At 46.2% G+C, this 13,996-nt stretch overlaps 1 protein-coding gene across 1 annotated transcript; it reads left to right on the top strand.

Moving 5' to 3' along the window:
* The first annotated feature begins 358 nt into the window (after positions 1 to 358).
* efna1a (ephrin-A1a) lies at positions 359 to 13,768 on the top strand. The gene is made up of 5 exons (XM_084695492.1): positions 359 to 646; positions 10,872 to 11,167; positions 11,619 to 11,684; positions 11,799 to 11,897; positions 12,032 to 13,768. Exons 1-5 carry the CDS (start codon positions 546 to 548, stop codon positions 12,154 to 12,156), a joined length of 687 nt encoding a protein of 228 aa, XP_084551618.1. The 5' UTR covers positions 359 to 545; the 3' UTR covers positions 12,157 to 13,768.
* Positions 13,769 to 13,996: the final 228 nt, after the last annotated feature.

Below are 13,996 nucleotides of genomic sequence, written 5' to 3'. Positions count from 1 at the left end.
GGGATTCATGCCAACGACAGAATGTTGTTTGCCATATACTACTTTGGAAATGCACTACTGTGCACATTTGACCTTAAATGACCGTTTATGATCAAACACGGTTACACAATCTTTCTTGTTACTAGGAAAATCTTTTTGCTATTAGACCTTTTATCAATATTCAGACATAAACACAACATAGTTTCAGCTAAAGTAGAGTATGAATTGCTCGAGGGCTCCATCTGTGAAAATCACTGGGGAGACAGTTTCTGTTATCCCATTGGGTCTCCACCTAAAAGGGCGTGGTTTGAGCTAGTAGGCGTTTAACAAAACTGGCAACCACATAAGTTACTGTTCATTCACTACGGACTGCTCTGAAAGCTAGATATTTGTTATCCAGATAGTTTTGGCTCATTATCTCTAGCTAACTCTTTCTGTGGCAAAGCGTTGCATGCAATAGCGATCATTTTTAATTCGTTACTGCACGGACGCACGCATCTTTCTTAAGTTTTATTTCTTTAAAAGAACACCTGGTTTTTCATTGCGCTCGTCCATTCCTCTCCACAATGGATTTGGTCTGGAGACTATGCTTCGTTGCCAGCTTCTGTGCTTGTGGTGTTGCCTCAGCAGAGCGTCACAGCGTCTTTTGGAATAGCACCAACCAAAAGTAAGAAATCCTGTATATTCATTATTATTATTTTTTTTGCATTTTTGATATGCATGATGAATAATTGTTGTTGTAAAAAAAAAGTTGTATCATCCCAGAATATCTGTTTAGTGCGTTATCAAGTTATTGTATCTACATTTTAAATAAGGTGTATCTTAAATTCAATTGGATCTGCAACCAAGGCGGTAGTCTGCCATAACTGTTAATGAACCCAATCACATTCTTATGGATATCAAGTAATGCGACGAATTGACCACTGTTGTCATGATAATACAGGGCCGAACCATACATCCCATTGGCGTCAGAGTTGCCCCAGGGGTTGTATTGCCTTCCCTGTCTGTCTGTCTGTCTGTCTGTCTGTCTTCCTACCTGTACTACACTTGCGCAACCTGTGTCCGTGGAATAAGTGTTAACAACCTGTAGCTGCAATTCAAAAGGTTAGGCCAGTTGTATTTTAAGGGCCGATGGCTTACTCCGCACCAGGATTCCATGGTTCTAGTAGATTTAACCAAGCCTACTCTTCACACTGTTGTAGCCTATCCGAATCCGATGATTAATGTTATTTCTCATTTCAAAAGCAACACAAAAAGCAAAAAAAAGTGTTAATTTCACTTTATATTAACAAGCAGTAACTTGATATGTAGATAATGTTGATGTCTCTTGGTCTAGTGGATAAAATCTAGGGTGTAAAGTGTGTCGTATTACTTTGTTGATTTTAAAAAGTAATCTTGGTTTTGAAATATCTGTTGCAATCGCCGCACCTTTTGATAACAAGCGAGTGTCTCCATCCGCTAGGAGTTTACTGTAAGTTTACTAAATCATGCATTCTGGGGTGGGGGGGTTAACATGACATACGACCGTTCATATTTCAGGGGGTAAGATGAGAGGTAATGGCCTTTGACAGAGACAGAAGATTTAACCCAAGACCTGGCCAGTGGGTCACACTGGGAAGAGAGATGGATAGCTTGGGAAGGAGAAATTGGAGCTGAGATTGTCGGGGTTTGTGGCCATTCAGAATACGTGTGTGTGTGGGAGGGGGGGGGGGGGTGGAGAGTCTCAATTAGAGTTATGGTTGATGATGGCGGGGTGAAGAGTTTGGAGTGTGTGGGAGTTTGAAGTTAAAACACACTTGCCAATACAAGCACATACACATTAGATTGTGGCAGAGCGTCACACACAAACATACTTAATCATGCACAGCTACAGGCAGACGATCAATCATTCACAGACTGGTAAGAGTATGCTCTCACTTGTATGATAGCACCTGCTTTTTCTTGTCTTGGGCACAACCATCCCACTACCAAAACATATTTAAAAAGTGTTCAACTTTTTATAGCAGAGGCCATGAAAAGTGTTGGCTTGGTAATATCACTGCAGGTATTGTCCTCGGAAACATGTACATTACGTTATCATGTCCTAGGAAGAAATCTGAGTTAAGTCCCACAAATGTAAGCGTTGTTACGTCAACCACAAGTAGGCTATACAACAATGATAATTTCTGCAAATAAAGGCGTAATCCCCTGTCGCTCTTGCTATTTTTACTGAATATCTGAGCTAAATCTTTCCCTCTGGCTGCACTTAATCCCACATTCTCTGAAATAACTAAGGGTCCTGGAGATTGGATCTCATGCTGTTGTCAATTTTCACAATTAGCTTTCCCCTGCATTCAGTCTTGATACAGTAGCATGGACATCTGGTTTTATCAATGTTTTCCATTTGGTTTGTAGGTTACCTGTCCCTTCTCTCTCACACATACACGTATATATGTACTCAGTCTAACACAGCTCATTAACTAATGAATTTAAGATCTAAAATATACCTTCTCCATGCACAGGCCAGTCAGCTACAGATGCTCTAGACAACACTGGTTGGACTGTGTGCCTCGAGGCATGTTGACTCCCAAGGTCATGGCTGTGAGCTAACCACCACTGTGTTTCAACACGAACGATACCTGTTTCTGACAGCACAGGCATCTCTCTCTCTCTCTCTCTCTCTCTCTCTCTCTCTCTCTCTCTCTCTCTCTCTCTCTCTCTCTCTCTCTCTCTCTCTCTCTCTCTCTCTCTCTCTCTCTCTCTCTCTCTTTCTCTTCTCTTTCTCTCTCTTTCTCTCTCTCTTTCCTCCCCTCCTCCCTTCCCTCCCTCCCTGTGTGTGTGGTTTTCTCTGTCTTTTGGGCTCTATGTCAGTGTGCAGCCGTATATCTGATTAAGTGCAGCTTAATCACCGGGGCTAGTTCCTAGAAACTGTCTTGCCAGTATGCCCAGGCTTGTGTTTAGGGAGAGGAGGCAGTATGTTTTCCGGCACCAGTTCAAAATTACCGAGGGACTTGCACCGAAATTAACCCACACTTCCATGCTTGCACACAAGCCACACAGCCCTTATTGATTGTAACTGTAACATTGTCTCTTTGCTCGTGTCCAATAGACTCCATAACCGCAATGTTGGAGAAATGATGTATTCATTCAGCTTGCTCTTTTTCCAGTTCTCTGCTCTCTGACACAGCATGAGTGAACCTCCTTCCCTCCTCCCTTCTCCTTTCTGTACCTGTCTCTCCCTCTCTCCACAGCTTCCTCCCCTGGCTTTGGCAGGCTTCCCTTTTCAAGCTGGTTCTGTGGCATAAAGTTCTGTGTGCCTGTTAACTCTTTCCTGGGTCTTGTTTGAGTCTACATTCAAGCCTTCTTTAGTTTTAATGCACACCATATCCGCATATTGCCTACGCTTTCCTATTAATAACATTCATTTAGAGCTTTTTTTTTGTGTATAATCATCCTTTTAATATTTTAATCTTTAAATCCCAAAGGGGCTTTGGCATGTATTTCCATCCAGCATGCTTTGCTCTGTGGTTTATTTTTAACCAAAAATATGGGTTTTTATAGCTTTACTGACCTCTTAAGGTGTGATTTTTCTGCCATGTTTCACCTCTATAAGGGATCTAGAGACTATTATCCAGTCAATTTGGGTGTTTTTGTGATGCGGCTCCTATACAAATTGGTGAATTCCCGCCGCGGAGCCCTGACAGAACAAAACGGTAACGGGTGTGACTGATTGGGGGGGTCAGAGTGTAAGCGCTGATGAAGTGGCATGTTCTCTATCAGTCTGTCACTCATCCTGACACTCTGGTGGTCTCTGAATGCTGCCCCCCACCCCCACTCCCCTCTTCACACCGCGTTGGGTCCGCCTGAGGGAGATTCATTCATTCCCCCGTCTCTGGGTCCCCTTCGCTCCCTCGCTACCTTTTATCTCAACTTTACAAGCTGCCCCTTTTCAGTCTATTATTTCCTCACCTCCTACTCTCCCTTTCCAAGGGGAAGGAGGGAATAATGGTCAGGGCTGTGGAATTTTTTTATATATATATATATATCGTTCTTGGCACCCATAGCAATTCGTCTCCAGGCCCTTCACCCTCTTTCTCTGGCTTTACCTCTCCCTGACGCCCCCCCCCCCCCTCCTCCACCTCTTCTCTCCCAACATCTACTCTCCAGTATTGCAGTGAATCCAGGTCTGTTCTGTTCCTCTGTTTCATTAGTGTGTCTCTGTGGGCTTTTTGCCTCTTGAGTTTCCTCATGGGGCAATGAAAGTGGTAGAGCCTGTCCAAGAACTCTGCTCTGTGAAGGAGAGGAATGAAAAACAAAGGTGTGTGTGTGTGTGTGTGTGTGTGTGTGTGTGTGTGTGTGTGTGTGTGTGTGTGTGTGTGTGTGTGTGTGTGTGTGTGTGTGAGAGAAACGGAAGGGAGAGAAGTAGGGCTGGCTAGTTGTCTGTAAGTGGTAACAAATAAGCGTATTCTACATTGTTCAACATTCAATCTAAACTAGAGCTCCTTTAAAAAAAGCTTCCACCATTTTTATCTAATCCCCCCCCCCCTTTCCAAACAAGTTTGAGTGTTTTTCTCGGTCTGTTGATCTCTTTTTCTCTCATTATTTGCCCTCCCCCCTCTCTCAACTACCATAATCTAGTCTCGTAATCTCTGTCTGTGGAATAGAATCTGAAAGAACACACACACACTGCGGACTCTTGCAAATCTATAGTGACAGACTCAGTAATCGCCGCAGCACAGGGTAGAGGACTGGATGTGACTGTAATCGTCTGCATTTACCTCGGTGACTGTGCCCGTCTCGGGGTCAGACGACAGATTCCCGGACTTTAATCTGCCCTGTTTTCTTCCTGTCTGGGACACGAAGGTTGGATTTCTGGAGTGGTGGGAGATAGTAAAGCGGGCCGAAGGTTTTCTCCGAGGCAGTGCTAGCAAAGTGTGCATGTGCGTGTTTCCCCGCGCCTGCTTGTTTCCTGACCAAGTCTTTTCCCGGGAAAACGGCATATCCTGTCTCCACAGTAAACAATAGCGTTCTCACACACTCGCACGCGCAAATGAGAAAGGAAAAAAACAGTAGGCAATTGATTGAATTTAACCTCACGTTATAAAATGTACACGGTGTGGTTTCCTCGTGTGAGAGTAAGTGGATTAGAAGTGATTAATGATGGTTAATTGGTTTAAGAGAGGGTGGGATCGTTTTTGTTGTTGTCAGGGATGCATTACCTGTTGACTCACTGAGGCCCGTCTTTCCCCCCAGCTTGACTCACAAGTATCCTTCTCTTTCCTCTAAGATTTGCTTCTGATCATTTGAACCTCATCAACCCTGTGAGTGTTTTTCTGCCCCTGTCTCTCGTTCCTCTTGTTATCTACCCTCCAGATTTCCTCCCTCTCTTCCTCCCCCCCCCCCCCCTCACGCTGTCCTGTGATTGTTGTTCATGTTCTTTTACCACCCTCTCAACCCCAAACATAGAGGATGAAAGACATCTCCAGTAAATAATGTCTGTCTGTCTGTTGTGGAAGAAATCGGGGGTTGGGGAACCAAACAGAATAGTCACACCGTTCCTGAAGAGATGGACAGAACTTTACTTCATCAATGTCCAGATCGTCTTATTAGTGAAGCTGTGTGCATGTGTGTCCATGCATCTTTAACTAACTGTAGTGGATTCATGTGTGCTCCTTTGACTGCGTGGATTGAATATAGTCTTTGTAGAGTAAGCCATTATGCTTGTATTGTTGCGTGAATAAGGACAATGTGTGTCTCATTTGTCCTGTTTGTCATATATATGTCTGGGGACAGTAAACTTGTCCCCGCAGCAATAGCACGCACATTGGTGGCTTCCCTCAATTGTCTATTGCCCCCTAGAGGTCAACCATGTAAAGACCTTTCTGTGTCGCACAGAAATGTAAACCAGACCCAGTATAGTTGCAAAATCATAAAAAAACAATGACCCTTGCTCACAGTCTATATATTCTCTAAGGAATTCATTAAAATACAACCCTGCTTTGTGTGTAGATTGGAGAAAAAAACTATGAAAAACAATGTTTATCTCACAGAAATCAATTTAGCAAATCGATTTCCTAGCGCAGATATTTCCCTCAAGAGGAATGTGATGTCAGCGTTGACCTTTTTGGTCTGCCTGTCACAGAGGTACAAATGACTCAAGGGACTTTGTTAGACAGCTAGAAAGAGCACACATATTCATCTCAGTCCTCCTGTGCACGCAAAAATAAGCCAATTATTTTGCAGATGTTGGACCAGGGTTGGGTTTTGCTGTTGTTTGCTGTTGTGGAGGAAAGGAGTGAAGATATGTGGCCCATGACACTGTCCGAACGAACAATGATGGACAAACAAAGGCAGACTTGACAGACTGAGAAAAGAAGAGAGATTGATGGCGGAATGCGCTCCAAAAACCAGACAAGTGAACCAGCCTTGGAATATTATGTTGAAAGGGAGGGGACTAATAGTTGGGACCATACTTGTTTCTATGACAACAGCCAACCCACGCTAAATTGTGTTGGCCTCCACAAACAGTGGGTCACTAATTCACATATTTGGCATACCAGCAAAGCTGCTTGCAATAGGTTGAGCAGGTTTGTCGAACGGGGGAGGGGCAAAGTGAGTGAGGGATCCAGTGGGCTTATTGAGTGATGAAAGACGGACAGAGAGAGGGAGGGCAGACCCGACAGAGATGGATGGATGGATGAAGTGAGGAGAATTTGGTTTGGTAAGAAAAAAAAAAAAAAAAGAGAGGTGGACCAGCCCAGCTTGGTCAGGCTTGTGTTTCAGAACATCTATCCCACACAGGCCACGTTGTCGAAGAGTCTCGTGAAGTGTTTTCATTTTCCAGATGATAAATCAGACAGGAACGCCTCCTGTGTTTCAAGGCTTTCAGCTCTCTTTTGTAACACCTCTCACTCCATATCCCGCATGCCCCATGCGCACACACACAGTCACACACGAACACAGGCCTACACGCACCGTTCAGTCCGGTTCTTTTAGCAGCGCAAAAGTCCACGGTAATACCTCCCTTCTCTGTCAGGACAATGACTCCAGAGCTCCACCCAGCCCCCCCCTCTCGTGCTCCCCCACTCCCGCGGCCCCGCTCTGGCCGGCAGTGTCCAGTCTAAGCCCTGGTATTAGGCAGGGTCTGGTGCTGTTGAATGGACTCCGGCTCAGTCTATGCTCCACCCCATAATCCAGGCTCGGACGAGCCGATTAAGCGCCCCACCCCCCCTCCCCGGCATTCCCATCCACTCATCCGTGGCGCAGAGCAGCCACCTCTTAGGAGAATTAGTGTGGTATTAGAACCTTGATGGAAAAAATGTAGATCCCCCCCCCAGCCCGGTTAGTGTAATTGCACTGGGCTCTGAGTGACGGGGCATCTGGAGGGATCCCGGAGGAGTGGAGGTCTAGTGGTGTCTGTAGAGTGTCTGGCTGCTAATGTGGTAGCAGGCACGCTGAGGTCAGATGTTGAGCTAGCCTGTAACCCTCAACGGGCTCCAGTTGAGGGTTTTTGCTCGCGTTTTTAAACTAGCCTTAATCGATTCCCCTGTTGCGGGGGATTCTCCTTACTACATCCATTACCAGGGGATTTAACAACACGGAGGCCATATTCCTCTGATCGTGCTGACCGCACGTGTGTCGGCTGCGTTGAGAGCCTCCACTGCTGACTCTTCGATTGGCCGACCTTTGATCCCCAGCGAGCCCTCCTCCCTTCAGTGGTCCCGCATTCCACAGAGCGATAGAGTGCAGACATGAGAGGAGACAGATGGATGGAAGGAGGGGGTAGAGGTGAAGAAGAAAGCAAAACGCTGGCCAGTGAGATTAAAGAAGAGAGATTAGGCTCCTGCCCCCGAAGAAGCTTTAATAAATCAGGAATTCACTCTTGAGGGGCGAGCCGGAGACGTGTGGTGTCTCCGCTCTGTTTTCACGAGACGAAAAAAACCCTCTGGCACACACAGACACATATACCCAACTGCTTGGCATTCACTAACTGGCTGCGCTCGCCACCGACCATTATCCGCTCTTATCAACACGTACACATCCACACCGGATCCTCACAGCTGACAGACACACCGACCACACTCGCTGTTGCATATCTGCCATAGCTCCACAAATCATCTCTAAGTAGAGAATGTAGGGCCCCTCCCTGGATTTCTTTCTGCTTGGCCTCCGTGCGTCACCAGACACTGATTCCCTGGAAAACCACAGGGTATTAATCAAACTCTGAACCTAAACTAGAGGGAGTGGCAAGATGGAGGACAGTCTGATTGGAAATGAAGAGGGTTGAATCCACAAAAGTATTTGAGACATTTTAGAAAGCTTTTCACACATGCACTCTTTGACAAGCAATTCGAATTGGATCATGAAGTCTGAAGATGTCCTAATTAAGACAGACAACTCCTAAAAAGAGCCCCTGGGATAATTCAACTGTTTGCCTATTAAAGTGATAACCACTGTGCATTCAGCCTGGCTCCTTCTGATGAGTGAGGTATTCCATCAAGTCAGTTTGTGAATAGTGACACAGTATAAAATGCAGGCAGTGGCCAAGCTTCTGTATCACACTGTCATCAAAGCCCTTCCCAGCTTTAGCCCTCCCTCCCACTGTCCCTCCTTCCCCTAACTCCCAGCCTGAGGGGTGATGGGAAGGGGGGGGTACATAATTGCCCCCCTCCAGGGTGACTTTAATGCCTCTTTTTGTGTTTTAATTGCACCCCCCTCCTACTCCTTTTGATGAACACATTGGGACCATACCACCACCAGCTTATAATCAGGGGTGGGGGGAGGGGACAAGTGACAAACCTACATAGAAAGAGAGAGACAGTGTTTGTGTGATTTGTGTTTACTTTTAGAGATGGGCAACTCTGACAGTCAGACAAAGCAAACAACTGTAGCATTATTGATTTAACTGGAATTGGAAGTAGGAGAGCGAAAAGCCACTCTCCTGCCAGACTGGTAAACGAAACGTGGCAGGCAAATTGCAGATAAGCACTAAGCTGCTGTGTTGCTGTTGAATAACAATTGTTCAGCAACATTGGCAGAGGAAATGTTCTTATCTAATGCATTTTGATAGAAGTAGTTGTACTCTCATTACCGAAGACAGAAAAAAGTTGTTCTTTTTGCCGCCATGTTACACTCTGCTCTTGTCACAGTGTTGTTAGTTAATCTGGCCATCAGTATTGAGAGGGAGCAGTGAGGCTTGAAGAGAGGGTGGAGGGGGGGGGGGGGGGGGGGGCTGTGCCAGAGGGGGGAGGGGGGGTCAGTGGGGGAGGGGACCCAGTGTTTGGAGCCACTGTGTCTGTCCTTTAACCCAGGGGGTCCCCCAGTAACAAACAACAACACTAGCTAACGAGCAACAGGGGCCTCTTTGATCGTTAGTTACACACATGGACCTTGTCACAAACACACGCACCCCTTCCCCTTGAAAACGATCCCAAAATGTCACTTGTTCCATCGATGGAAGCAGGAGTTCCCTCTCTCCAAGTGGAGCTGAGCTTTCATTGTCAAGTTTGTCAATACCTAGCCATGGGCTGTGGAGCAGGCCAGCTTGGACCGAACTGTGTGGTGTAAATGGGGGGGTCGATAAAAGAAACACAGACATGCACACAAACACACTAGCTGGCTATTCATGGCTGAAAGGCAAGACCGTTCCACACATATTATTTGCAAAAGCAATAAAACCCTATCTAAGACACACATTGTGGATGCGAGCTGTGAAAACATTTAGTACAGTGGGGTCTTCCCTCTCCTCCAGGCACCCTGGTGATGCGAGAGGCGGGGGGGGAGGGGTGGTGGGGGGGGAGTAAATAGATCATCCCAGCCTGGGTAACTGAGCCCTGGGGGTGGGGGCTGGCGTCTCCGGTGGCCAGCTACTGCCCCCAGGTTGGTGATGGATGTGCGGGGCCTGAGGAGTGAGTCCTCGCCCAGAGGAATAGCTCAAGTCATGGAAGGCCGAAATAGAGACGACCCCCCCCGACCACGCTACCACCCTACTGTTGAAAACCCCCTGGAGTTGGGTGCATATCTGTGTGAGAAAGTGAGTGAAGAGAAGGAAGGACGGTGGAAGGGGGAGGCGGTATGAGAGAGAGTGGAGGTGACTACCTGGCAGAACAGAGACTGCCGTCGTAAAAAGGGTGGAGGGGCTGAGGGAGGAGACGAGAAAGAGAGGGCAGCCAGTCTGACTGTCTCGACTGTCTTTACACTCCCCTCGGTAATGAAAGGGTTAGTGTGCGGGAGACAGACACTTACCAGACGTGTCTGTGTCTCTCTCTGTCTGTCTGTCTGGTCCTAATGAAAAAGAAAGAGAGGGAGGCTGGTGGGGGGGGGAAAGACCCCCTGGAGAGACTCTCACTCTGATTCACGTCTCTTTTCTTGTGCCCCTGTTGCCTCTTTGCCTGCCTGTCTGTCTGTCTGTCTGTCTGTCTGCTATGTGCAGAGCTGCAGATGTCGATACTCATCTCTTGAGTGTGGCAGTCTTGAAAGACTGCTAATGTTTCTCTGCAAACATCATTCCATTTCTGGTGGAGCGGGGATCAATGCACACTCCTAGCAGCAGCAGCCCCGCTAGCTCTAGCCGGCCCACTCTCATCCATATTTATACACACGCCCCCCTTGCTCGGATCGCGTTTTCTCCCAGAAGCTCAAAAGCGGTTTCCCCTCTCCCTGACTCTCCCTCTTCCCACCTCTGTCTTCTTTCTTTGTCTCTCTCTCTCTCTTCCTTTTTCTCTCTCCCTCCCCCCACAAGTTTCTCCAGCTCTTCTCTGATTTCCCTGTCGTATCCGGGCACACGCGCTCCCCCTCCCCGGTCGATACGTAATCACAGATCAGATGGATATTTATCGCCGGCTCCAGAGCTACAGCTGACGTGCTTATCAGTCCCGCGCTGGTTTAACTAACGCCCCGTCCTCTCTCCTCAGGTTCCAGTGGGATGACTACGCCGTGGAGGTGCGCCTCAACGACTACCTGGACATCGTCTGCCCTCACTACCCGCTGGGGGAGGTGCCCTCCCAGGATGCCGAGCGCTACGTCCTCTACATGGTGGAGAAGGAGGACTACGCGGCCTGCCGCCCACAGTCCTATGACCAGATGCGCTGGGAGTGCGGACACCCCTTCGCCCCCCACGCCCCCGAGAAGTTCTCTGAGAAGTTCCAGCGCTTCACGCCTTTCACCCTGGGCAAGGAGTTCCGCCAGGGAGAGAGCTATTACTATATCTGTAAGTGTTTCCTCTCACAAGTTTAAAAGGGTCACACAGGTTGTTTGTAAGAGGTTTTGGCTGAAGGAGCTGTGTCTGTTATCGCTGTCTAATACACCATGTTAGAAACTTTGGCAAAGCCTGAGATAAGCTACCTTTTTGACCTTTTTGAACAGCTATGTGAAACGCCGATGGCATGCTTATATGTGCTATTGTGCAACAGATCTTGGTCACATGCCAGGTGGGTCAACTCTGGCCCAACGCCTTGACCTCTGAGGATGGCTCTAATTAGATAAACAGAGGTTATAGGTCAGCGCTGTTCACAGATGGCTGGGGCTTTGGCCCACGCCCGTCTGTCCATGTCTGTGGATGTCTGTGTGTGTGTGGAGGTTATTAGAAGGACAGAGGAGGTTAAGTGCATTAGCCAGCCTGTAATTAACGCTGGTGTTTCTTCCTCTCTCTCCCCTTGCAGCCAAACCCCTGCACCACCACGGACAGGAGTGCCTCAGGCTCAGGGTGGACGTCGTCGCTGCCGACGGTGAGTGTGTCGCTCTAGTGGTCGGATGGGGAATTGCAGAGTATGGTCATGTTTGAGCCTGCTGGTTGGACGTCGGGGACTTGGTTTGATTGTGTGTTGTGTTTGTTCCTCCAGGCTCTCAGGAGGCCAGAGTGGCTAAAGGAGGAGCTGGGGCTGGGCCTGGGGCTGGAGGTGGGGCTGGAGCCCACAATCCCTCCAACAGACTTCCAGCAGGTACAGTAAGAAACCAGGAAGTGTTTCATCTGTATGTTGTAGCTGACATGTTCTAATTCAGGGCACTGGTGTTTTAGATAATGAGATCAATTGTAATCAACTCATGTTTACTGATTCTTCTACTCTTCCCACAGATGACCCAGTGGTGATCCTGCCTGAGGTCCAGAAAAGTGTGCGGACCAATTCCGCTGTGACATCATCGTCCCTCACAACCCTCTCACTGATGCTCCCATTCTTATTATTGATGTTGCTGCAATAAGAGACTACAAAAAGAACTACAAATCCCTTGAACTTTCAAGGACACTGAAGGTGGCCTGTGAGGCACCTCAGACACGGACTATAAGCCCAGTGCTGGCCATTGGAAGAGTTTTTACTCTTGTAAAGTATGGATAAACACTCATGCACCACGTGTAAGGAGTGAGACAATGGTTGGAGATAACCAAGGAGACACTTAGCCTTGTCACTCTTTCCAAAAGATGTCAGTATTTTTTATTTTATTTTTCCAGAGAATTTTTTTTCTCTTTAATTGTAGTCTTTTTTTGTGCTCTCCTCCATACGTGACTTTTCTTTTGATATAAATGCTAATATAAAAGGGGAACACAAACTGGAACAGACGAAGAACAATCAAGAAAAACAACTTTCTCTTTGGATTTTTATGTTATGAAGATATAAACTTGTAAAAAAAAACTACAACAAAAAAAACAGCAAAAGTTTTCTCTAACCTATTGAGCCAAAGATCATAGTGGTCATCTTTCCAGTGTATACTATTCCACCCTGCAGTATTGTGTACTGTTTGTTGTATCGTTGTTATTGTATTGGTATTGAGTGACATCAATGTCCAAGTGATTTTTTTCTCAATGTAGCATCGACAAAAGCAGGGGCTTTACTTACCACAGCTGCTCCTTTGCAGACTCGACCATGTGCTATTGTACCGTAGCACTATACAGCACAACAGAAAGCAACACACTACTTATGACTTTGTACAGACTCTGACACACACAGACCATCATAATACAAGCCCCATAGTACAACACAGGGATTCACACTACATAGAACCGACAGGTGTTATGTACATTCTGTGAAAAATTATTTATATGTGCTGATATTTTACTGTATATGATATTGTATGTTCAACGCAATGATATGTTTACTGTAGAGGGGAAGGAGGCAGATGCTGTTTCTCAGGGTGAGAAACTGTGTGAAAGGAAGAGTGTGTGTTTTTCCATGAGCGTGAGACGGAGAGTGAGTGTGGAAGGATTCAGACACAATGTTAATCTGCCAAAAGTGAACACTGAGATGTTTTGTGTAGCATAGAGAGGCTGGCCTCCTCTGCTCGTTGTGTCCGCGTAGCGTTTACATCCACCAGCATTTACAACCATGATTGGACTCTTCTCACCGCAGTCCTTCCTATTGTTTAACCGAAACGATGCTATTGTCAGTCAAGAGTGCAAAACCAAATTCAATTTCTATTGAAAAGTACACATGTTCAATTCAGTTACGTTTTTTTGTTCAAATCAGTATTGCAATTTGTTTTTAAGACAAAAGTGTGGGAGTGGTTTTGTTACTCTTATTGTTGATAATACAAACCCAGACACAGCACATTAATGTGTGTACTCAATGGACAAGACACGACCCCAGTGATAGCTGCCAGGCACAACATGATTTTATAGGGAGGCTTGAATGACAGCCACGACACGTGACCAACATGGAGTCAACCCTACTGTTCTCAGAATATGCGTTACCTTACTGTGTACATGTGTAAGTAAAGTGTATTATATGTATATATAGAAGAAGATTATATAAAGACCTGTTTGATATGATTAATGTGAAATTCTTGTTAAATAAAAAAAGATATTTTTGGAAAACGAGAACAGTGTCCCTTCCTCCAATTCAATCTTTTTTTTTTTTTTTTAAGCTTGAAACAAACCCTTTTTCTATGTTATTATAATGGAAATAACGATGAGTTGGTAACTGCACCAATGAACAATCAGTAGTAATGTAGCAAGGTTAATCATATATAATCATGCCATTTGTCTCAGTCCATGACGGGAAGGGAACACAATAGAGAGATGTAGATCTGCAGATGTTATTAACAAAAG

Source organism: Hypomesus nipponensis, chromosome 4 (assembly GCF_054491055.1).
Source record: "Hypomesus nipponensis isolate SF chromosome 4, ASM5449105v1, whole genome shotgun sequence".
Taxonomy (NCBI): domain Eukaryota; kingdom Metazoa; phylum Chordata; class Actinopteri; order Osmeriformes; family Osmeridae; genus Hypomesus; species Hypomesus nipponensis.
The sequence above is the reverse complement of the archived record's forward strand: the minus strand, read 5'-3'. Positions and strand labels throughout refer to the sequence as shown.